The 26,998-nt window shown below is 39.9% G+C and overlaps 1 protein-coding gene and 1 non-coding gene across 8 annotated transcripts in view; one reads left to right on the top strand and one right to left on the bottom strand.

Moving 5' to 3' along the window:
* The window catches only part of ncoa7b (nuclear receptor coactivator 7b), a 139,192-nt gene that overhangs the window by 83,175 nt on the left and 29,019 nt on the right, over nucleotides 1–26,998 (top strand). For 4 of the 7 annotated variants that reach the window (XM_061929742.1, XM_061929741.1, XM_061929737.2 and 1 more), the window contains exons 1-3: nucleotides 11,563–11,923; nucleotides 12,276–12,441; nucleotides 23,478–23,635. In XM_061929742.1, the coding sequence (XP_061785726.1) occupies nucleotides 12,404–12,441; nucleotides 23,478–23,635 (196 nt within the window). In that variant the 5' untranslated portion in view covers nucleotides 11,563–11,923; nucleotides 12,276–12,403. The other 3 variants (XM_061929740.1, XM_061929738.1, XM_061929739.1) reach the window with 3 other exon arrangements.
* Nucleotides 11,228–11,299, bottom strand: trnae-cuc (transfer RNA glutamic acid (anticodon CUC)). Its single transcript has one exon. It is a non-coding gene; the product is annotated as a tRNA-Glu (tRNA).

A 26,998-nucleotide genomic window follows, 5' to 3' on the forward strand; every position in this document is an offset into this window, starting at 1 on the left:
TAATAAGCTGTGGTGCCGTTTTGGCATTTACAGTAATACACAGAAAAATCTACAGTTGTTGATTTGCGGTAAAAAAAAAAAAAATGGCAGCTTAGGTGCCAGAATTTTACTGTAAAATTGCAGTATTTTCATTTACAGTAAAAAAAAACAATGTCAATTTTACAGTAAAATTCTGGCAACAGAGCAGCCTTTTTTTTAATCATAAACGCAGCTGTACTGTTTTTCCATTTACAGTAATATACACAACATTTTCAGGTGAAATTATGGCTACTTACCATATTTTTTTTACATTTTAGTTTTTGAAAAATCAACGAATAAAATGCATTAAAAAATTGTGTAGTAATAGTATTCACTGTTAGAATTGGCCCTATGGGGCCAAACATAACTGCGATGTGGCCCTCAGTTAAAACAACTTTGACACCTCTGTCCTAGAGGAACCCCATTTTCTACAGTCAAGCATTCTGAGACACTTTAATTAATTATTACTTACTTTCCTTCTTAATGAGGAAGTTCTTAATCCACTCATATCTGTCCGTCTATTCCAGGGATGTCAAACTGGTTTTCATTGAGGGCCACATGGCAGTTATGGCTGCCATCAGAGGGCCGCTTGTAACAGCGAATTATGTATGAATTTGCCTCTGGATTTCATTATAAATTATGTAAATTGTTTTAAGTAGACTGTCGATTTTACAGTAAAAACTTTACATTTACAAAATGTTACTGTAAAATAGTGTTTTTATTTATTTCTTACAACATTTTACGGTAAATATAAAAACAGTACCACTGTTTGTTTTTACGGAAAAAGCTGGCAGCTTAGTTGACAGAATTTGACTATTAAATTTACTTTGGTTTTTACTAGGGATGTCCGATAATGGCTTTTTGCCGATATCCGATATTCCGATATTGTCCAACTCTTTAATTACCAATACCGATATCAACCGATACCGATATCAACCGATATATGCAGTCGTGGAATTAACACATTATTATGCCTAATTTGGACAACCAGGTATGGTGAAGATAAGGTACTTTTAAAAAAAATTAATAAAATAAAATAAATAAATTAAAAACATTTTATGGAATAAAAAAGAAAGTAAAACAATATAAAAACAGTTACATAGAAAATAGTAATTAATGAAAATTTGTCAAATTAACTGTTAAAGGCTAGTACTATTAGTGGACCAGCAGCACGCACAATCATGTGTGCTTACGGACTGTATCCCTTGCAGACTGTATTGATATATATTGATATATAATGTAGGAACCAGAATATTAATAACAGAAAGAAACAACCCTTTTGTGTGAATGAGTGTGAATGGGGGAGGGAGGTTTTTGGGTTGGTGCACTAATTGTAAGTGTATCTTGTGTTTTTTATGTTGACTAAATTTAAAAAAAAAAAAAGTTAAAAAACGATACCGATAAAAAAAAAAAACCCATACCGATAATTTACATTATTACATTTTAACGCATTTATCGGCCGATAATATCGGCACGCCAATATTATCGGACATCTCTAGTTTTTACAACATTATATTGTTAATGGAAAAACAGTACAAGTTCCTTTTTTCCTCTGGCAACTTAGCTGCCAGTTTTTCTACCGTAAAAACAAATGTATAATGTTTCCATTTACAGTTATACACCGTTAAAAACAAGATTTTGCAGTAAAAATATGGCAGTTTCAATCAACAAAATTTTTACACAAAAAAAAGGTAGTTTTTTTCAATTTACAGTAATTTGCTGTAAAGAACACCGTAACATGTATTGTCATTTTTATTAATTTGATGGGTAGTTTGCTGTAAAATTATAAGTCAAGCAGATATTTAAGTATTTATTTTTATTTAGACAAAAATTGTTTGGAAAGTATGATAATATACTGTACAATTTGTTGCAATAATGGATACTATTAAAGTTTAAAAGGCATGCAATTTCAAGCAGTACATATATTTTTTCTGTCAAAATTAAAAAAAATTCATTACATTTAGTGAGAAAATATTAAGTACTTTATTGACACATCATTTCCAGGTGTTTGCGGGTCAGATACAATGATGTCCCGGGCCAGATCTGGCCCCCGGGCCTTGAGTTTGACTCCCGTGGTTTATTCCAAGCCTCCAAATTTGAATTAGTACACTATCTCCCCATAACATATCAAAAGCTTTTTCCACGTCAAAAAAAGACGGCCGCTACAATTTCTGTATTTGCTCGTGCATTCCTTTTGTCATTGTCTAATCTGATACAATATAAGTGTCAACTTCCTGTCGAGAAGACATGCAGTTCCTGTTCTATATGGACACCGGCGGTTGTTGACATATGTTGACTTTTAAGGAATATTTTACTCCAAAATTTGCTTTAGTTTGCAAATGTTGTAACTTTTGTGGACATCAAACCAAGAATAATCTTTAAAAATGGCAACTATATTAATGGCAGACAAGGGATTTTATTCTACTGTGGTATTTATGTATAATTTTCCCCTTTTTGTGTTTGAATTCATGTAAAATCTGAGAACCTCTTACATTTGGCTATAAATCAACTACTTCTCTTCACAGGTTGGCTTCATTAGTGAGAATTTATGACCCTCTCATATTTGCCATCGATCATTGTTTGTGTGACTTAACTGTTTTGGGTGTTTAGGTTTTGGGGCTTCCTGCTGCTGCCGCGTACTTGACGTTATCAGCCGCTGTAGTCTAAACTGGACGTGTGTGTGTGTGTGTGTGTGTGTGTGTGTGTGTGTGTGTGTGTGTGTGTGTGTGTGTGTGTGTGTGTGTGTGTGTGTGTGCGTGTGTGCGTGCGTGCGTGCGTGCGTGCGTGCGTGCGTGCGTGCGTGCGTGCGTGCGTGCGTGCGTGCGTGCGTGCGTGCGTGCGTGCGTGCGTGCGTGCGTGCGTGCGTGCGTGCGTGCGTGCGTGCGTGCGTGCGTGCGTGCGTGCGTGCGTGCGTGCGTGCGTGCGTGCGTGCGTGCGTGCGTGCGTGCGTGCGTGCGTGCGTGCGTGCGTGCGTGACGTCTTGGCGGAATCATTAAAGATCGGCTCAAGGCCTCGCCTGAGTCACGTGTTGTGATTAGCAGAGGTGGGACCAAGTCATTGTTTTGCAAGTCACAAGTAAGTCTCAAGTCTTTGCCCTCAAGTCCGAGTCAAGTCCCGAGTCAAGACAGGCAAGCCCCGAGTCAAGTCCAAAGTCAAGACTGGAAAGTCTCAAGTCAAGTCCTAAGTCCTGCATTTTGAGTTTCGAGTCCTTTGAAGTCCTTTTAACCACAGACTAATATATTAACACAGATTGTGTATGCTTTTCAAACGCTGTATTTATTTATTAAAACAAGTGCATTTTAAATTGCAGGAAAGAAAATTGTGCTGACATTGCACTTTATAATAGCACTATTAACCATTAGTCATTTTAAACATTAACTCATTCCTTTACAGAACAAACACATTGAAAAATAAAGTGCAAATGTACTTATTTGTACAAAAGTGTTAACATTGAAAAAACATGACATATACGTGAACATAACAAAAAAGTTGTACTTTTTATATGTCAGGGCCCTATGCTGCATTGCATTTGCAAAAGACCAAATTAGCCAAGAGTCTGTCAGTCATTTGTGCACGATGGGGGCGTAGTATGATGCCACCATGGCTGAAAACTCGCTCCACTGGAGCACTGGAGGCAGGCACTGCCAAGACTCTCATGGCCACTCGGAACAGTGAAGGAAGAGTCTTCATGTTCAATGCCCAGAACAAAAGGGGGGAGAGAGTTTTTTTGGGTTGGTGCACTACTTGTAAGTGTATCTTGTGTTTTTTATGTTGATTTAATTAAAAAAAGAAAAAATATATATATATATTTCTTGTGCGGCCCGATACCAATCGATCCACGCACCAGTAGCGGGCCGCGGCCCGGTGGTTGGGGACCACTGAGGTAAACAACCAACAGTATGTCAGAAAGCTAGCTAAAACGGTACACATATTCATAATATAGTATACATTTTAACTGACCTTTATTTGACTATTTTTGTCTTTTTTTAGGTGGCTAAAATACGCGGTGCTGCTGACCGCCGTCTCGTTACGTGTGATATATTGACTAACGTAACCCTGCTTAAAAAAAAATCACTGAACAAAAAATATGAATAAGGTAGTGAACTGCAACAGATTCCCGTGTTTGCAATAACGTTATAACGTTAGCAGTGAGTTTACAGCCTCACTGATTTAACTACACAGCAAATAAAAGTCACGTTACTTAGCCAATAAACGTTATCTTACATTCAAAACTTACCGTTCTTTGTGCAACTTCAAATGCCGGACGAAGTTGGAAGTTGTTGCCTCTCCATCAGTAATTTTCGAACCGCATGTGTTGCATACTGCAAACCGTTTTGTGTTGACCACCTCGTAATTTTTATACCCAAACAAAATTATTTTAGGTATCATTTTTTGTTCACTGGCGTGTGGTTTGGACATGTCTTCTTCGTTGGTTGTCCTGCAATTTGATTGGATGAATGCTGTGTGATGAAAACAAAGTAGATATAATTTGATTGGCTGTTGTACTGAGACCACACCAGCTGACACACGCAACGCTGATAGACAAGTACACGATGAAAAATACGGAGCGCTCCCGAATAACTTTTTCATCTTTGGGTTTTGGGGAAAGTAGCAAGTCATGTCAAGTCATGTCAAGTCAAAAGGCTCAAGTCCAAGTGAAGTCACAAGTCATTGATGTTAAAGTCTAAGTCGAGTTGCAAGTCTTTTTACATTTTGTCAAGTCGAGTCTAAAGTCATCAAATTCATGACTCGAGTCTGACTCGAGTCCAAGTCATGTGACTCGAGTCTGACTCGAGTCCAAGTCATGTGACTCGAGTCCACACCTCTGTTAAAGATCGGCTCAAGGCCTCGCCTGAGTCACGTGTTGTGATTAGTGGTGACTGCTCAAGACTTTGGTGGCAGCTTTCGTGTACATTAGTGACATGATCATTTTAGGGATCATGACAGAGATGAGGCCCCGGACCTACACGTCCTCTCACCGGCGCCACGTTGAACCCAATGAAAATCTCCTTGTGTCAAAATAAATGCCAAAACACACACTGAACCAGTAACTGGTTAGCTCTTGCACTGTCCAATCACAAGGTAGGATGCTAGCATGCCCCGCCTCAAAGGGTAAGCCAGGTCAAATAGGCCTAAAAACTCCATTGTTGGGGAGAAAAATTATATATTTTTTCCAAGATAAATTGAAATTAAACTTATGGATAGGACAATAAAGATATAGTGCAGCTAATATGTGAGCTAAAGTAAAACAGATTATATTGATTTGATATAGGATTTTTATGGGGCGGCATGGCGTAGTGGGTAGAGTAACCGTGCCAGAAACCTGAGGGTTGCAGGTTCGCTCCCCGCCTCTTCCATCCAAAAAAAATCACTGCCGTTGTGTCCTTGGGCGGGACACTTCACCCTTTGCCCCCGGTGCCACTCACACCGGTGAACTGAATGATGAATGATAGGTGGTGGTCGGAGGGGCCGTTGGCGCAAATTGCAGCCACGCTTCTGTCAGTCTACCCCAGGGCAGCTGTGGCTATGAAAGTAGCTTACCACCACCAGGTGTGAATGAATGATGGGTTCCACATGTAAAGCGACTTTGGGTACTTAGAAAAGCGCTATATAAATCCCAGTTATTATTATTATTAATGGACTGTACAATGTGATCAAAATCTGCAGGAACAGTACATTGTACTATTTGTCATATAAGGTTGCCCCCTAGCGATACTTATGTGTAATAGCCCCAAATTAACTTTTGAGTGCATAGATTTATCTTTCAACTCCTAACGTTGTCTGTTGAAATTAAAACAGCTTAAATGCTGAAAATTCACGCCAGCAAGGCAATAATGAAACTAGCCTAAAATACGACTAGTCGCCTTTTGATAAAACTTGATTTTGAGGTTTGTAAGGGAAAAAATATCTGCTTTTTAAAATATTCTATTTAATATTCTATTAAAATATTATTGAAGTGTGAAAAGAAGTGTGAATGGCGGTACATTGTAAAAATAAAATTGAGCAAACATTGGAAAAATATACAAAAATGCACAAGGTAAAGAGGAAAGGCTAAAATGTTGATACTATAGGAAACAGGTGTCAAAGATCTGGCCCGCCACATCATTGTATGTGGCCCGCGAAAGTCTGAGAAAAATGTGTGTTAATAAAATACTTCATTTTTTTTTACTAAATGCAAATAATTGTTTTGATTTTGACAGAAAAAATGCTTATACATTTAAACGTTATTATTTAATCATGCCAAATATCACATTATTATATAGTGCATTACAAAAATATGTTAGTAAAGATAACATTAGTTTGTATATGAAAAAAATCTAATAATGGAGTGCATAAGCAATGGTGTAATAATATGAGGTGATTATTGGTACACATTTACAGCATATCAATGCTGTCAAAAGATTTTTTATTTTTTTACAAACCCCGTTTCCATGAGTTAGGAAATTGTGTTAGATGTAATTATAAACGGAATACAATGATTTGCAAATCATTTTCAACCCATATTCAGTTGAATGCACTACAAAGACAAGATATTTGATGTTCAAACTCATAAACTTTATTTTTTTTTGCAAATAATAATGAACTTAGAATTTCATGGCTGCAACACGTGCCAAAGTAGTTGGGAAAGGGCATGTTCACCACTGTGTTACATGGCCTTTCCTTTTTACAACACTCAATAAACGATTGGGAACTGAGGAAACTAATTGTTGAAGCTTTGAAAGTGGAATTCTTTCCCATTCTTGTTTTATGTACAGTTTCAGTCGTTCAACAGTCTGGGGGTCTCCGCTGTCGTATTTTACGCTTCATAATGCACCACACATTTTCGATGGGAGACAGGTCTGGACTGCAGGCGGGCCAGGAAAGTACCCACACTCTTTTTTTTTACGAAGCCACGTGCTGAATGTGGCTTGGCATTGTCTTGCTGAAATAAGCAGGGGCGTCCATGAAAAAGACGGCGCTTAGATGGCAGCATATGTTGTTCCAAAACCTGTATGTACCTTTCAGCATTAATGGTGCCTTCACAGATGTGTAAGTTACCCATGCTTTGGGCACTAATGCACCACCATACCATCACAGATGCTGGCTTTTGAACTTTGCGTCGATAACAGTCTAGATGGTTCGCTTCCCCTTTGGTCCGGATGACACGATGTCAAATATTTCCAAAAACAATTTGAAATGTGGACTCGTCAGACCACAGAACACTTTTCCACTTTGCATGTTACATGCATCTTAGATGATCTCGGGCCCAGAGAAGCCGGCGGCGTTTCTGGATGTTGTTGATGGCTTTCGCTTTGCATAGTAGAGCTTTAACTTGCACTTACAGATGTAGCGACAAATTGTATTTAGTGACAGTGGTTTTCTGAAGTGTTCCTGAGCCCATGTGGTGATATCCTTTAGAGATTGATGTCGGTTTTTGATACAGTGCCGTCTGAGGGATCGAAGGTCACAGTCATTCAATGTTGGTTTCCGGCCATGCCGCTTACGTGGAGTGATTTCTCCAGATTGTCTGAACTTTTTGATGATATTATGGACCATAGATGTTGAAATCCCTAAATTTCTTGCAATTGCACTTTGAGAAACGTTGTTCTTAAACTGTTTGATTATTTGCTCACGCAGTTGTGGACAAAGGGGTGTACGTCGCCCCATCCTTTCTTGTGAAAGACTGAGCATTTTTTGGGAAGCTGTTTTTATACCCAATCATGGCACCCACCTGTTCCCAATTAGCCTGCACACCTGTGGGATGTTCCAAATAAGTGTTTGATGAGCATTCCTCAACTTTATCAGTATTTATTGCCACCTTCCCCAACTTCTTTGTCACGTGTAGCTGGCATCAAATTCTAAAGTTAATGATTATTTGCGAAAAAAAAAATGTTTATCAGTTTGAACATCAAATATGTTGTCTTTGTAGCATATTCAACTGAATATGGGTTGAAAATGATTTGCAAATCATTGTATTCCGTTTATATTTACATCTGACACAATTTCCCAACTCATATGAAAACGGGGTTTGTAGATCAAAACAATTAGAATTTTGATTAATACAGGTTATTGCCCGCATGCATAACTTTAATTAATTTTTAAAAAGCGACCCTCTGAAGGCTGCCATTACTGGGACGTGACCCTCAATGAAAACAAGTTTGACACCCCTGCTAGAGGATATGATAGACTTTTATATTTCCCACAATGGAGAAATTACATTGTTGCGTGCAGGATTTTAAATACAGTAACAGAAGTAAAAGTGTAAAACGTAATGAAAAACCAAAAAAAAAAATAGTAATATATAGTACATATTGCGCATTAATATGGAAAGATAAAAAATAAAACAAAAACACTAACATGTGTTTATTAGCCTTTTGCAACAAATAAAAATGATCAAAGTGATTTTTCAGCATTCGCGACACTAGGGTGTTTGAACTACCTTGCTGTAAATCAGGGGTCCCCAACCTACGGCCCACGGGCCGGATCCGGCTCGCCCGTGTCCAAAATCCGGCCCGCGAGAAGTACCAAGTTAAAAAAACATTTTAAAAATGTTTTATTTATTTATTTATTTTAATTATTCATTTTTTTAATCGGTCCTTTGTAATCAATTTTCTACCGCTTATTACTCTCGGTGTCTCCTCGCCGCTCAGGCAAATCATATTGTCTAAAAAAGCATTTTCCCATCGATAACGTGACAGCATCGCGATTGGAGTATATACTGTATACTGTATATGTGGTCCACAAACTACGGCCCGTGGGCCGAATCCGGCCCGCCAACGTCAAAAACCGGCCCGCAAGAAGTCCATCCATCCATCCATTTCCTACCGCTTGTCCCGTTCGGGGTCGCGGGGGGTGCTGGAGCCTATCTCAGCTGCATTCAGGCGGAAGGGGGCGTACACCCTGGACAAGTCGCCACCTCATCACAGGGCCAACACAGATAGACAGACAACATTCACACTCACATTCACACACCAGGGCCAATTTAGTGTTGCCAATTAACCTATCCCCAGGTGCATGTTTAAATCATATTGTCTAAAAACGCATTTTCCCATCGATAACGTGACATCATCGTGCTTGGAGTATATATATATATATATATATATATATATATATATATATATATATATATATATATTTGGCCGGAGGCCGGGCTGAATATATATATATATATATATATATATATATATATATATATATATATATATATATATATATATATATATATATATATATATATATATATATATACAGGTAAAAGCCAGTAAATTAGAATATTTTGAAAAACTTGATTTATTTCAGTAATTGCATTCAAAAGGTGTAACTTGTACATTATATTTATTCATTGCACACAGACTGATGCATTCAAATGTTTATTTCATTTAATTTTGATGATTTGAAGTGGCAACAAATGAAAATCCAAAATTCCGTGTGTCACAAAATTAGAATATTACTTAAGGCTAATACAAAAAAGGGATTTTTAGAAATGTTGGCCAACTGAAAAGTATGAAAATGAAAAATATCAGCATGTACAATACTCAATACTTGGTTGGAGCTCCTTTTGCCTCAATTACTGCGTTAATGCGGCGTGGCATGGAGTCGATGAGTTTCTGACACTGCTCAGGTGTTATGAGAGCCCAGGTTGCTCTGATAGTGGCCTTCAACTCTTCTGCGTTTTTGGGTCTGGCATTCTGCATCTTCCTTTTCACAATACCCCACAGATTTTCTATGGGGCTAAGGTCAGGGGAGTTGGCGGGCCAATTTAGAACAGAAATACCATGGTCCGTAAACCAGGCACGGGTAGATTTTGCGCTGTGTGCAGGCGCCAAGTCCTGCTGGAACTGGAAATCTCCATCTCCATAGAGCAGGTCAGCAGCAGGAAGCATGAAGTGCTCTAAAACTTGCTGGTAGACGGCTGCGTTGACCCTGGATCTCAGGAAACAGAGTGGACCGACACCAGCAGATGACATGGCACCCCAAACCATCACTGATGGTGGAAACTTTACACTAGACTTCAGGCAACGTGGATCCTGTGCCTCTCCTGTCTTCCTCCAGACTCTGGGACCTCGATTTCCAAAGGAAATGCAACATTTGCATGGTTGGGTGATGGTTTGGGGTGCCATGTCATCTGCTGGTGTCGGTCCACTCTGTTTCCTGAGATCCAGGGTCAACGCAGCCGTCTACCAGCAAGTTTTAGAGCACTTCATGCTTCCTGCTGCTGACCTGCTCTATGGAGATGGAGATTTCAAGTTCCAACAGGACTTGGCGCCTGCACACAGCGCAAAATCTACCCGTGCCTGGTTTACGGACCATGGTATTTCTGTTCTAAATTGGCCCGCCAACTCCCTTGACCTTAGCCCCATAGAAAATCTGTGGGGTATTGTGAAAAGGAAGATGCAGAATGCCAGACCCAAAGACGCAGAAGAGTTGAAGGCCACTATCAGAGCAACCTGGGCTCTCATAACACCTGAGCAGTGCCAGAAACTCATCGACTCCATGCCACGCCGCATTAACGCAGTAATTGAGGCAAAAGGAGCTCCAACCAAGTATTGAGTATTGTACATGCTCATATTTTTTATTTTCATACTTTTCAGTTGGCCAACATTTCTAAAAATCCCTTTTTTGTATTAGCCTTAAGTAATATTCTAATTTTGTGACACACGGAATTTTGGATTTTCATTTGTTGCCACTTCAAATCATCAAAATTAAATGAAATAAACATTTGAATGCATCAGTCTGTGTGCAATGAATAAATATAATGTACAAGTTACACCTTTTGAATGCAATTACTGAAATAAATCACGTTTTTCAAAATATTCTAATTTACTGGCTTTTACCTGTGTGTGTGTGTATATATGTGTATATATATATATATATATATATATATATATATATATATATATATATATAGACTCTCTGAACCTTTTGATGATATTACAGACCTTAGATGGTGAAATCCCTAAATTCCTTGCAATAGCTTGAGCTATTGCAATATTATATATACACAGCCCGGCCCCCGGCCAAATTTTTTTAACCCAATGCGGCCCCCCGAGTCAAGAAGTTTGTGGACCCCTGCTGTAAATAAGCTCCAAAATACATCTGTCATTGGCGACTGGACAGAACTAATTGGAAAATTACTGTATGTATACAGTGTTCCACTACAAAGACGACCCATTGAAGAAACCACGCAAAATAATATCTTGTTGTATACAGGTGTCTTTGCTAAAAGGAGTTCCCTGACCGGGAATCGAACCCGGGCCGCGGCGGTGAGAGCGCCGAATCCTAACCACTAGACCACCAGGGACACACTCTCTGTCGCAATTGCAAATGATTATAAACCTGATAAAATTAGTCAGCACTGAACTAATTGCTGATATTGCAGTCAGTTTAAAGGTACGTCATCCTATCATACAAACAAACAAACGAATGAGATAAATACAGCAACGATGACATTGCACCCGCAACGCGTGCGTGTGTGTTATACCTCTTATTTGCCGCGAGGGGGCAGCAAAGATCGTCTCTTGTATTTTGACGTTCGCTCGGATGCAGGATGCACGCGAGGTATGTTCGGCGGTTCAAGCTAATATTGACATGTACCCCTCTCGACGTCGCCTTTGTGTGCGTTTTGTATCTTAAGCGTTACGACTAAACACCTTGGAACAAAGGTCGCTGCTTTAAAGAAAGACGACGAGGAGGGGGAGGACCGGCGTCTTCCGTTGACATTTTCCCTCTGTGTCCGCTAGGCTTCCATTGTCTTGTAAACAAAGTGGCTAGCTAGCGAGCGCTAGCATGCATTGGCGAGCATCAGCAGAGAGACTGGACCTTGCTCCCTCTTTTCGATCAAACTGGTAATCTCTGCCGAATCCGGTGACGATTTGAACAATGTCCCAACGCCGAAGCGAAGCAAGAACTGGGAGCTAAATGCGGGGTAACATCGCCTCACTTCGCTTCCACTTGCTCTGTAATTAACCGTTAATCGTTTTTTATTATGTAACATTTTGTGAAGGGAGGCTTGTTGTGGCGTGCATGAACGAAAATACCTCTCGATCCATGTGATAATGCAGCTAAATGATTCACGTGTGGTTCATATGCAATCATTTATACGTGGTTTTGATTAGGAATAGTTACATAAACGCAAATAATCAGCATTGAGTGTAATTCGTTTGTGCATGTCTTCCTGCAGAATGGCATTTTGTTGCCTCTTAAACTGTCTTATTGTTCTACTGGGCATGAGCAGGCGTATTGTGTGTTGCAGTCAACGTGAATGTGGTTCATTGCAGGACGAGGGAAAAGTGGCACAACGACACTGAGACGTGGGATCTTCTCCAAAGCTGCAGGTTGGAACCAAGTGGACGTGAAGGATTATATGGGTGTCCTCCATTGCATGCACATTTAGCACCCCGGACAGATGGAAAAGAGGGACCGAAAACCGGGATACTTTGCCAGGTAAGCCCTGTTTATTTGCATGTAAAACATCACAAATGTCCCACCTCAGGCCCTTTCCTAACATCCTCAATTGCATATGATTTGTGAGCTGCAATATTGTGCGGTTTCACCATCTGTGCAGGCACCATAGCAATAAGGCAATAAGGTGGCACCTTTTTAAATCAGCAAGACTACATTTCTCCTGTAGGAAAGAATTGACATGCAGTTAATCTGTTCCAGAGTCAATCCTAAAATCTCTAATAACTACATACAGTACCAGGGTAACATACAAACCCCAAAACCAGTGAAGTTGGCACGTTGTGTAAATTGTAAATAAAAACAGAATACAATGATTTGCAAATCCTTTTCAACCAATATTCAATTGAATACACTGCAAAGACAAAATACTTAACATTAGGACTGGAAAACTGTTATTTTTTGCACATTTTTGGAATTTGATGCCTGCAACATGTTTCAAAAAAGCTCGCACAAGTGGCAAAAAAGACGAAGAAAGTTGAGGAATGCTCATCAAACACTTATTTGGAACAGGCTCATTGGGAACAGGTGGGTGTCATGATTGGGTAATAAAAGCAGCTTCCATGAAATGCTCAGTCATTCATAAAAAAAGATGGGGCGAGGGTCACCACTTTGTGAACAAATGCGTGAGCAAATTGTCGAACAGTTTAAGAACAACATTTCTCAACGAGCTATTGCAAGGAATTTAGGGGTTTCACCATCTAAGGTCTGTAATATCATCAAAAGGTTCAGAGAATCTGGAGAAATCACTGCACGTAATATTAAATGCCTGTGACCTTGGATCCCTCTGGCGGTACTGCATCAAAAACCGACATCAGTGTGTAAAGGATATCACCACATGGGCTCAGTAACACTTCAGAAAACCACTGTCAGTAACTACAGTTCGCCGCTACATCTGTAAGTGCAAGTTAAAACTCTACTATGCAAAGCGAAAGCCATTTATCAACAACACCCAGAAATGCCGCCGGCGTCGGCTTCGCTGGGCCTGAGCTCATCGAAGATGGACTGATGCAAAGTGGAAAAGTGTTCTGTGGTCTGACGAGTCCACATTTCAAATTGTTTTTGGAAACTGGACGTCGTGTCCTCCGGAACCATCCGGATTGTTCTCGGCGCAAAGTTCAAACGCCAGCATCTGTGATGGTGCGAAGGCACCATTATTGCTGAAAGGTACATACAGGTTTTGGAGCAACATATGTTGCCATCCAAGCAACGTTATCATGGGCGCCACTGCTTATTTCAGCAAGACAATGCCAAGCCACGTGTTACAACAGCGTGGCTTCATTGTAAAAGAGTGCAGGTACTCGGCTGGCCTGCCTGTAGTCCAGACCTGTCTCCCATTGAAAATGTGTGGCACATTATGAACATTGGAGATCCCAGACTGTTGAACAACTTAAGCTGTACATCAAGCAAGAATGTGAAATAATTCCACCTGAAAAGCTTTAAAAATTGGTCTCCTCAGTTCCCAGACATTTACTGAGTGTTGTTAAAAGGAAAAGCCATGTAATGCTGTGGTAAAAATGCCCCCGTGCCAACTTTTTTGCAATGTGTTGCTGCCATTAAATTCTAAGTTAATGATTATTTGCAAAAAAAAAAATAAGTTTCTCAGTTCGGACATTACCGGTAAATATCTTGTCTTTGCAGTCTATTCAATTGAATATAAGTTTGAAAGGATTTGCAAATCATTGTATTCTGTTTTTATTTACGAATTACACAACGTGCCAACTTCACTGGTTTTGGGTTTTGTATATGGTAACATTAGCATCTGTAACCACCGAACAAGTGTATAAAGAAGTTAACCACTATAATAAAATGTAAATATAATGTACCTGCTCTCCTGCACCCACCCTATGATGAAACATAACATATTTATAGGGTTTTAAATTGAAAATCCCACTTAAACATTCCTGTCATACAAGTGTAAAAAGAAGGTAGCTGTTTTATGTTAAAGCAAAAATATATATAGCTTCTAAATGGCATGATTTTATGGTTTTAAGACGAAAATTATGCTTTGGTATGCACCTTGCTCACAGTTGCATATCTGAGCTAAAAAAAAAAAAAACAAAAAAACCTTACGTTATTGGTTTAACAAGGGGTCAGCAACTCAAAATGTTGAAAGAGCCATGTTGGACCAAAAATAAAAAATCTGTTTGGAGCTGCAAAAATTAAAAGCCTTATAAAAGTGTTATAATGAAGGCAACACATGATGTAAGTGTCTATATTAGCTATATTAGCCAAATCTTCGTTGACAGAAATGTTGTAATTACATTTTTATTCTACACATTTTTGCAACATTGGAAATCATTAGTAAAATGGAGGGTTCTCACAGGATGAGATAACTTCTTGAAATTACTGGCTCAGAATGGCCAAAGGTATAGATGTGTGTGTCCACATTTAAGGAAACGACAGGCTGTCTTCTTCTAATGGATTTATTACAATCTTTGCAAGCTGGGTAACGTTTGCTGGAACATGGCACACAAACAACTATGAGAAATGCAGCCAATATTACATACAGATAATGTGTCATGAGACATGCAAATATAAATTAAATACACAAAGGACATAAGTAAAGGAAATTAAATTAGCTCAAATATACCTAAAAATGAGGCATAATGATGCAATATGTACATACAGCTAGTCTAAATAAAATGTTAGCATCAATTAGCTTGCAGTGATGCAGTGAGCAAATATGCCCGATAAGCACTCCAGCAAATCAATACAATCAACAAAGCTCACCTTTGTGCATTCACGCACAGCATAAAAAGTTTGGACAAAATGAGACAAAGAAGGAGTGGCATAGAACACGTCTTTCTGTGGCAGCATCGGAGAAAGTTGTGCATGTAAACTAACTACGATGAGTTCAAGGATCGCTGAAATTATTAGGCCAAAACGGTGCTTGCAAAATACTCTCATCAGTAAAGTATGTTTAATATAAACAGTGGGATTTCTAACAATTAAGAAGATTTGTGTCATGTTTGTGCTCTGACAGATACCATACTAAAACAAAAAATATTTTTTTTTTTCATCTTTTACCATTTTCACACATCTTTGAGAAAATCTCCAGGGAGCCACTAGGGCGGCGCTAAAAAGCTGCATGCGGTTGCTGATGCCGCATGTGGTTGCTGACCCGAGGTTTAACAGAACTCATTCGTTTTACAATTGTTAATATTTTTTTACAATTGCCAAGTTTATGTAATAAAAAAAAATTCCCGGTAGGAAAAAATATTTAGTCAGCCACCGATTGAGCAAGTTCTCCTACTTAAGGGTTGGGGTTAGTTTGTTTGTTAGTGGGTTTGTCAGTTATTTTTTAAATTATTATTATTTCAGTATTAAATGGTTCAAGTCGGTCAACAAATGTTTAAAGAATGATACAACATTTTTATTTCAGCAGGCGAATCGATGCACTTTAAATATATTCATACAAAAAAATCTTTGTTGTAAGTTGAAATACATTTATTTATTTTTCTCAGATTTCTTTATTGTTAGTAATGATACAATGTTATGCAGAGGTGTATTTATAAAAATAACTATAGACAATGTTACTATTTATAGTTGTGGGGGGAGTGTGCGAAGTGTTTTCTTGCAGAATGGCTGTAACAGAAAAAAATTGAAAAAGCACTGGTTTAAAGAACTTTTGAGATATGTTTTTCTTTATAATTTTAGTCAAAATGCGAATGATACAATAGTATTTTTGTATAGTGTGAATCATCAGACTTCCTATTGACACAAATTGCGCTTACGCATTGTGTGTATGTTACTATAAAATTCATTATTGTGTCAACGCATTACGTTCCACCACCATTTCGCACCTCTCAGCCAGGTGCATCATCATCAACTGATACTTTGCTGACACCTATTTCTACACAATAACAACCACGCGTCATCACTGTCTGATACCTGCCCAAAGACCACAGTGATGGTGATGTTGATTCACAGGCTGGATGTTGGCTCCATCCTGAAACCTGAACCCGGGAAATGGGTCTGGTCACAGCCACGCTTACTCATGTGAAATTGTCACATAATGGTGGACGACGTGAGCCACTCACTTTGTGACGTCTACTCACGGTGACAGGCAGGTGCTAATTGAAAGAATAATGACAGTTGGAAATCATTACTGAATTTTGGATTACAGGATCGAACCACTATATTTTGACTATTCAATTCATTTAGGTCCATCATGTGTTGTTTATGCATTCGTAATGTCTTATGCTACTGTCTTTTACACACAGAGACTAGAAAATTGAGGTGAAATTAAACACAACATTCGTCCTACACCTGTGCCTTTCAGACAGAACACTGCAACTCTTTGCCTTTTCACAAAGCATCGGTAACCCGCAGTCTCTACTGTATTACACTTTCTGCACATGTGAATAAACTTTCATGCTGGCGGCCACTTCCGTTACGGCTCCGATACGTCTCAGGTCCAGAACTTCCAAGGTGTAAAATTTCATTTTACCTTGCCGTGTCGGTTATACAGACAATAGCACCAAATTCTGGGCCCCCATACACAAGACTCCCAAAGACCGACTTATCCCACCCTAATCTCAAATATTGCAGCGCCTTTCACACACCGTAAACAAATTATTGCTTGGATTTGGTTTAAACCAACTTTTTAAAACATGTGAAAACCTTAGTTAGGTTTTTGACGTTTTAAAAACGGGATTAACATATCAAGAATATATTCTAAATAATTTTGATTTGTAAAAAAAAAAAAAATTGTTTAATTTTTTTTACAGATGTCCGATAATGGATTTTTTCCCGATATTCTGATATCGTCCAACTCTTAATTGCCGATTCCGATATCAACCGATACCGATATGTACAGTCGTGGAATTAACACATTATTATGCCTAATTTTGTTGTGATGCCCCGCTGGATGCATTAAACAATGTAACGGTTTTCCAAAATAAATCAACTCAAGTTATGGAAAAAAATGCCAACATGGCACTGCCATATTTATTATTGAAGTCACAAAGTGCATTATTTTTTTAACATGCCTCAAAACAGCAGCTTGGAATTTGGGACATGCTCTCCCTGAGAGAGCATGAGGAGGTTTAGGTGGGCGGGGTTGATAATGTATAATCATACAACCTGTCATTTTTCACTTAAACATGATTACAGAGTATAAAGTAGAGATGATCTAATATTGGACATTGGATATTGGATTATCATCGGTGGGTTATACAATTCTTAATGATACATAATTGTTATTATGATTATATTGTTATTAGTGCATCTCCTGGGGGTTAAAGGGAACTGAACTTTTTTTTTTAAGTTGCCTATTGTTCACAATCTTAATGAGAGACAAGAAAACAAAAGGGATGTTTTTTGCATTCCACATTATACGTCTTTCTTTTTTGTATGTTTACCTTCATCCAAAATACTGGTGCTGTGTGTGAATGCTTAAATGTGAGCTTTGATGACGTTACAATGTCCGTGTAGAGTAAAGTGTTCCATGCCAAGTTTGCCACTATCCAGGTGGAATGAACCATTTTGCATTTTGGATAGGGGTCGTAGATAGTCTTAGACATTCTTAATTTCATTCAAGCGTTTTATTGTACTTTCACGGCTATATCTATTTTATATTAACATTTATAATATTGTTTTTTTTACGAATAACATACAAAACTCAAAACCAGTGAAGTTGGCACCTTGTCTAAATCGTAAATAAAAACAGAATGGGCTCAGAAACACTTCAGAAAACCAATGTCAGTAACTACAGTTGGTCGCTACATCTGTACTTGCAAGTTAAAACTCTACTGTGCAAAGCAAAAGCCATTTATCAACAACACCCAGAAACTTCGCTGGCTTCGCTGGGCATCGAAGATGGACTGATGCAAAGTGGAAAAGTGTTCTGTGGTCTGACGTGTCCGCATTTCATATTGTTTTTGGAAACTTTGGACGTCGTGTCCTCCGGACCAAAGAGAAAAAGAACCATCTGGACTGTTATTTATCAGTGCCCAAGGCATGGGTAACTTACACATCTGTGAAGGCACCAATAATGCTGAAAGGTACATACAGATTTTGGAGCAACATATGTTGCCATCCAAGCAATGTCTTTTTCATAAGCCCCTGCTTATTTCAGCAAGACAATGCCAAGCCACGTGTTACAACAGCGTGGCTTCATAGTAAAAGAGTGCGGGTACTAGACTGGCCTGTCTGTAGTCCAGACTTGTCTCCAATTGAAAATGTATGGCGCATTATGAAGCGTCAAATACCATAACGGAGACTGTTGAACAACTTAAGCTGTACATCAAGCAATAATGGGAAATAATTCCACCTGAAAAGCTTCAAAAATTGGTAAATGTATTCAATTGAATATAAGTTGAAAAGGATTTGCAAATCATTGTATTCTGTTTTTATTTACGATTTACACAAAGGCATTCCGACAGATGGAATTAGTACCACCACCAAATATATGCTCTGAGGGAAGACAGACGGTAGAGCACTCATAAAACCAGTTCAACCCATCAACGTCTGGTCCAAAATCCAGAAACCTCAAGTGCATCCATAGTAACAACCAGTTCTGCTACTAAAGGTGTTTTTCCAATTAAAAGTCATCTTCTAAGAGAGAATTACAACGCGGTGCCCATCTTCAGATGGGTGAAAGAATGGTTCCAAAGATTACTGCGCTGGTGATCTACCAGTGAACTGTTTATCCAATTAGAGGAAAAAAAATCTACAAACTTTACAAAGGTGCTCCTGTGCTTGGGGGCTACGGACAACATCCCCACTTGCTCGCCGATTTCGAAGCCCATGAATACAGAACAGTGACACCTCTTTGCCTTTTTTTAGACAGAACCCAGCCAACACAGATTTTACCACACAGTCTCACAATTACAGGATACCTTTTCACACAGACAACCGCCTCTGTTACGGCTCAGATACTACCCTAAAAAGTGGACACTCGCTTGTTATACACGACAGAACACGGGCAGTGTGAGAGAAACTGTTTAAGCCCTTTGTTTTTCTGTTGACTCCGGACCAAAAATGCTGCGTCATACTTCTGGATTCTTGTTGCATTATTGATGTAGTCTTGCCTGCATTTTTCTCCGGAGTGAAGGCTGGTTGAGAGGCGGAGAGAGTAGAGGAGTTTTCGGGAAATAGCCCTGAGTGAAACAGATGGTGTTGTTGGGAATGCAGATTCCAGAGTTGGCACGTCCAGCGTGCAGTGCATCAGTGAAAGTGGCGGCCCCGGGCAGTAGGAGCGGCCTTAGTGGTGTCTGCAGTCCTTATCGACCCCATCTTGCTCTTTCACTCCATTAAGAATGCTTCTCTTGTTGTTTTCTTTTTGCCTGAAAGAAGCTTCACCAGCTCTGATCAGTGGAAGCATTTGAGAAATCAATGAAAGTCGTATCCTTCCTTGCCTGATAGTTTCATACTCGCTCCTAAGTTCCATTATATTTGAGTGCCGCAATAAGCTGCAAAAGTCCATTAGCTGCTTCTGCGCCAACCTCCCCCCTTTATGAACCCCAACCGATGGCGTTACGTCACTGGGTCTGGGTTGCCTGTCAGTGATTACATTAAACAAGGGCTACCATAGCAACCTAACACTGACACAAATTAAATAGCTCCAGAGACTATTTCATGGAGAAAAAAACCCTGCATTCTTTGACTATACAAATACTCGCTCGATTTGGTCACCTTTTGGGTAGGAGATGCACACTCATTAGTTGAATACCGAAATCAGACATTAGGTAGTGAAATAAACCCTACTCAATCTTTATCATTAGCATTCTTTTGAGGCGTAGCGTGCTTTTTTGCCATTTCAGTGACTTCAGAAATGTTTGAGCTATGTTTCAGGTTGGATATTTCCAAACGCTTTACAAGGAAAACGCAGAAAAATGCCTACCGAACAAGTCCACGTGTGGTTAGCGAGCCAGATTACGCTAAAAGTAGTCAACATATTCACATTACATAATGTTTAGGGTTCGTTTTTTTTGCCTTTTTTGTCAATTGCGTGACGTTAGCCATGCTTTAGTCCAGCGTTTCTCAAAGTGTGGGGCGCGCCCCACTGGTGGGGAATAGAGACATGACAGGTGGGGCGCGAGGAACGGGAGGACATTTCACTTTCATTATTTTTTTTTAAATTATATTCTTAGATTATTTTTTTTTTTACTATGCTTTCATTTTCTATACACACTGTAAATCACTTTGTGATTCTGTCTGTGGAATCCACTATATAAATAAATGCAAATTACTTATTTTTCCTGTAGGCTTTAAATGTCTCGATAGGAGCGAAAGTTTGACAGACATAGCAACAGTAACTAATGGGGGCGGTGCTAAGCGGATCAAACTTTCGCACGGATGGGTAGCAGGCTAATGTGTGAACCACAATTACACAAAATGGATACATTTGTGACTGGCACCTCAAAGGTCGTCGAGCCAGAGCCAGAGCCAGCGCCTGCAGAAAAACAAAAATCTGACGGGCCTAATCAACCATAAAGCCAACCGAAAAGAAAATATGATGAAGGGTATCTTAATGCTCTTGGACTCACGGCAGCGGTGGTGGAGGCAGAGAGACCCCTGTGTGTTCTGTGTCTAAAAGCGCTAGCAGCAGACAGCATGAGACCCAACAAATTAAAGAGACACCTCGAGACCACACACCCCAATCACGTCAATAAGCCACTTGATTTCTTTCAAATAAAACTGACAGAGTACCGTCAACAGGAGAAGCGCCTGGTAAAAGCTACATCAGTAAACAGTAACGCTCAAATGGCTTCATATAGAGTTGCATACAGAATTGCACAATGCAAAAAAACATGTTATGTCCTCGGTTTCACCTATGTGCTTATTTAGGTGTCTTAATTTAATAATAATCAGGCAACACGTTTCAACTCAATGCCTCGGATCGCTCCCGTTTATTAACAACTTCGAGAGTCCAAACTCTCCCTCCCTCCCGTGACGTCACACACTGAACACATGCTACGGTGGCTCGGACATGACAAAACAGTACATGACACCTCTTGCTGAGCAGCTCATTCTCCCCGCTGCAATAGACATGGTGTCAGTCATGCTTGACGAGACAAGCGCAGCAAAATTAAAAGCTGTCCCACTGTCAAACGACACAGTTGCGAGACGTATATGCGACATTGCAAGTGATCTTGAGGAACAACTCGTCGACACATTAAAAGAAAGTCGTTTTGCTTTACAAGTGGACGAAGCTACTGACAGCAATACTGTTCATCGCATACGTCCGCTTTGTGAATGGCGAGTCACTGCAAGGATTTGCTGTTTTGCAAATACATCAAAAATAGAGCCACTGCTGATGAGCTGTTCAAGATAATGGACAGTTTCATCAAAGAACACGACCTTTAAATGTGAAAACTGTGTGGGCTTTTGCTGTGATGGTGCACAGACCATGGCAGGGTCAAGAAACGGGCTGCAGGCTCTAATAAAGAGGGTTGCGCCAAATGCGCATTGGACACACTGTGTCATTCACCGGGAAGCACTTGCGTCAAGGCAGCTCAGCCCCCGGACTCAATGAGGTTTTAACAGATGTTGTGAGCGCGGTAAATTTGATCAAAACACGACCACTGAAAGCGCGGCTGTTCTCTGCACTGTGTGAGGAAATGGGAGCTGATCATACAGCGGTGCTGTTTCACAGTGAAGCAAGGTGGCTCTCCCGGGGCAAAGTGCTGTCACTTGCCCTGACTTGCCAAATGCATAGCTCCTCCTTTTTTTGTTGTTGCAAAGATTGCAAAGTGGCACTTTTATTTTATTTATTATTGAACTTGATGCAAGTTATAATACTTTTTTTGATTTATTATTGAACTTGATGCTAGTTATAACACTTTTGTTTCATTTATTATTGAACTTGATGCAAGTTATTTTATTTATTATTGAACTTGATGCAAGTTATACCACAGCTGCACAGTTATTTTATTTATTATTGAACTTGATGTTATGTTATGTTATTGAGTTTGAATGTATACAACTTGATGTTACTTGATGTTCAATAAATTTGAAAATGTTAAGCTTGGCATTAGCGTTCTGTTGGGGCGATGGGGGCAGGTGGGGCTTGAAAACTCCCCCTTGTCCAAAGTGGGGGATGACAAAAAAAGTTTGAGAATCACTGCTTTAGTCCAACTTTAGAAATGATAAATTGAGACCCATATACAATAATTGTGTATCAAACCAGTAATAGGTAACTTGCACTTACAGATGTAGCGACAAACTGTAGTTACTGACAGTGGTTTTCTGAAGTGTTATTGAGCCCATGTGGTGATGTCCTTTACACACTGGTGCTGCTTTTTGATGCAATACCGCCTGTGGGATCGAAGGTCTGTAATATCATCGCTTACGTGCAGTGATTTCTCCAGATTCTCTTAACCTCTTGATGATATTACGGACCGTAGATGGTGAAATCCCTAAATTCCTTGTAATATCTCGTTGAGAAACGTTGTTCTTAAACCGTTCGACAATTTGCTTACGCCTTTGTTCACAAAGTGGTGACCCTCGCCCCATCCTTGTTTGTGAGTGACTGAGCATTTCATGGAAGCTGCTTTTATACCCAATCATGGCACCCACCTGTTCCCAATTAGCCTGTTCACCTGTGGGATGTTCCAAATAAGTGTTTCATGAGTATTCCTCAACTTTCTCAGTCTTTTTTGCCACTTGTTCCAGCTTTTTTGAAACATGTAGCAGGCATCAAATTCCAAATTAGCTAATATTTGCAAAAAATAACAAAGTTTACCAGTTCGAACTTTTATAGTATCTTGTATTTGCAGTGTATTCAATTGAATATTGGTTGAAAAGGATTTGCAAGTCATTGTATTTTGTTTTTATTTACGATTTACACAACATGTCGACTTCACTGGTTTTGGAGTTTGTAAATTATGCCATAAAAACCCTTTTTTTTTGCTGACTGAGTGACTTTAGCAAGCTTGAAGTACCCTATTGTACCTGTCAGTCTAAACTACCAATAGTCTTGGTTCATCGGCTAGATTAAGCTGAAGCTGCACAAACGTCTGACAGGCTGCACTCTAACACGCTTACATTCCCTTCGTGCTTTGTCCCGTCAGGCTGAAAAGGCGGAGACAGCTCAAACAGAGCCAATCAGAGAAGGTCGTGAACGATAACAGCACGGCGGTCATCTCGTGTCCGGACGTGCCAAATCAGGGTGAACCCAACAAGAAGGCAGGCCTGCAGAGAATAACAGTGAAGACACCTGCTGGGTCAGGTAAAGTCCACGTCAACACGCTTATGTTGATTCCCTATAGATTTAATGGAATTGTAACTGTTGGTTTTTCACTTGGTTACCTGAGGAGTGATAAGCAACACAGACATCCTCTGCTGTATTTTGCAATATTGACTACTTTCCATCCATCGTTACTTTTGTTTGTTGATAAGAAAACTGCAGAACTAGTGATTAAAGTCCATGTTTACATACATACAACATCTGACATCTGACCACCCCCCGCACCCCTATCGTAAAAGCTAAAGCTTCACCATTCATAACCAGTGTGCATCCAGTACAGGGCTCCAGTGTTCATTACAGTAGCAGTTGTCTTGGATGCAGAGTGCAGCTGGAGTCTGGTTGTCTTCTAATGCTTAGTCATGCCGCTCCGTTACCATGGAGGAGGCTGCACAGAGGGAGGCTCTGCTAATAGCTTCTCGGTCTCGGTTGGCAAGAAGCAAATGCAGACCATGGACTTTGTCAAGGGTCAAACAGTGTGTATGATAACATACATTACATAGTAGGGATACTGGATCACAAGACAAATAAACATGCAAAATGTTGCTGTTTTATGGATGAATTATTATGCTATTTCATGTTTTGTACACAGTGGTACCTAGGTTTTCGTTAGTAGTTCATTTTAAACAGTATAAAATCTGAAACCATTTTTTATGATAATAATGTACAGTGGTACAGTGGTACCTCAGCTTAAATGTTCCCAAACTTAAAAGTATTTTGCGATAAGAGTTGTCTCTTTGAGTGACAAGCATCCTGTCCATTAGTTGGCGTAGCAAATGTCACAGTAACCACGTAGAATCCAACCAAAACATCTGGTGCCTCATGCAAAAAAAAAATAAAAAAATGGAATATTCCCTTTTTCACAGCAAAGATGAAATGTATTAAGAGTGAACTTGAAGTGGGAATGTGTGCTGCTTCATACCAACTTCATGCTTCACGTACGGACTTTTCTACATGTTGTGAATACTTTGGCAACACACAGAGGTGGTAATTCGGACTTTGCCAACATTTGAGTTCCACAATTTAAAAAAGATTCAGGCAAGGACACAAATTTAACTTTTTCACAACTAAATTTCATGTAGGGCTGGGCGATATGGCCTTTTATTAATATCTCGATATTTTTAGGCCATGTCACGATACACTATATATATCTCGATATTTTGCCTTAGCCTTGAATGAACACTTGACTCATATAATCACAGCAGTATGATGATTCTATGTGTCTACATTAAAACATTCTTGTTCATACTGCATTAATATATGCTCATTTTAAACTTTCATGCAGAGAGGGAAATCACATCTAAGTCATTTTACCAAAAGTGTATTTATTAAACAGTTATTAAGCAGTGGCACAAACATTCATGTCATTTCCAAAACAGAAAGCGCAAGATTGTCAGAGACATTTTAAAACAAGCTATAAGTGCACTTTTGTGAATGATGTCACCAAGATGACTTATCAAAACAACACAAAATTAAAGTGTACTTTTTGTACAGAACGCAACTACAATAGTTAAAAACAAATAAAGTGCACTTTTGTGAATGATGTCACCAAGATGACTTATCAAAACAACACAAAATTAAAGTGTACTTTTTGTACAGTACGCAACTACAATAGTTAAAAACAAATAAAGTGCACTTTTGTGAATGATGTCACCAAGATGACTTATCAAAACAACACAAAATTAAAGTGTACTTTTTGTACAGAACACAACTACAATAGTTAAAAACAAATAAAACAAATAAAGTGCACTTTTGTGCATGATGTCACACAAGATATCTCAATAACAGTCAAATAAAAATGAGCTGCATAATAGGAAATCAAATAGTGTATGTCCTTCACTATGTGGTAGGTTCCTGCGGACGTTATCTCCTTCTGTTGTTTTTTTTTGTCATACGGTGTTGATGTGGAAATAGTGGCTTCGGCATTTTGTTGGTGTGGCACCGGCCGTAGATGTTGACATGCGGAGTTTGAAGCACTCTTCAATCTCTAGCGGGTGACTTTTCAAATGATGCCACATTAGCAGTGCTGCTACTTTTTGTAGCAACACTATTGCCGTATAAATGTTCAACATCTTCCCGCTTGAAGCCAAACCACCGCCAGACGATGGATCCCGTGCTGTTTTTCTTGGGAATTAATTCTTCCTCCATTTGTTACCAGATTCGCACCTTCTCTCTCTCGTATTACCACCCGCACCGCACCGTTAGCATCACAGCTCACTTTACCATGTCGCTACCTCTCTGCTCCGCGGGAGCGTGTGACGTTGCACACAAGACGCGTGTAAGAAGGTGCGCTTGTTTTTTTAGTCTCTGAGAAGGAGAGACAAGAAAGAGTGGGAAATGTATGCAGTGTAATGCCCGCAGCTATACTCGAATATCACGATGTAGTAATTTTCTATATCGCACAGAGACAAACCCGCGATATATCGAGTATATCTATATATTGCCCAGCCCTAATTTCATGCTTCAAGTTCATATTGATATTTTTGAGGATGTCTATTAATTTGTCTAGGCAATACTTTTGCCGCCTATTGCTGTGACAATGTGTTCCTGGGACTCAACACCAGCTTTGTCAGTCGGGCGGACAACAGCAGCCGGTGGTTACGGCACAATGGCACCGGGGAATGACCTGCGTGTCACGTGTCTGCTACCGCAAGAAGCTCCCCTGTGTTATAATAATATACATCCATCCATCCATCTTCTTCCGCTTAACCCAGGTCTAGTCGCGGGGGCAGCAGTCTAAGCAGGGAAGCCCAGAATTCCCTTTCTCCAGCTACTTACCGAGTATCCCAAGGCATTCACAGGCCAGCCGGGAGACATTGTCTCCCCAATGTGTCCTGGGTCTCCCCTGTGGCTTCGTACCTGTCAGACATGCCCGAAACACCTCCCCAGGGAGGCGTCTGGGGGCATACTGACCAGATGCCCAAACCACCTCACCTGCTCCTCTGGATGTGGAGGAGCAGCGGCTTTACTCTGAACCCCTCCCGAATGACAGCTTCTCACCCTATCTCTCAGTGAGAGCTCCGCAACCCGATGGAAGAAACTCATTTCGGCCGCTTGTACCCGAGATCTTGTCCTTTCGGTCATAACCCAAAGCTCATGACCATAGGTGAGGACGGGAACGTAGGTAACTAGAGAGCTTTGCCTTCCGGCCCAGCTCCTTCTTCACCACGACTGATCGATGCTGGATCCGCGTCAATCTCATGATCCACTCTTCTCTCACGATCCACTCTTCTCTCACTCGTGAACAAGACTCCGAGGTACTTGAACTCCTCCACTTGGGGCAAGATCTCCCCCCGAACCCGGGGATGGCACTCCACCCTCTTCCGGGCAAGAACCATGGACTCGGAC

This window comes from Nerophis lumbriciformis, linkage group LG34 (assembly GCF_033978685.3).
Source record: "Nerophis lumbriciformis linkage group LG34, RoL_Nlum_v2.1, whole genome shotgun sequence".
In the NCBI taxonomy this organism is placed as follows: domain Eukaryota; kingdom Metazoa; phylum Chordata; class Actinopteri; order Syngnathiformes; family Syngnathidae; genus Nerophis; species Nerophis lumbriciformis.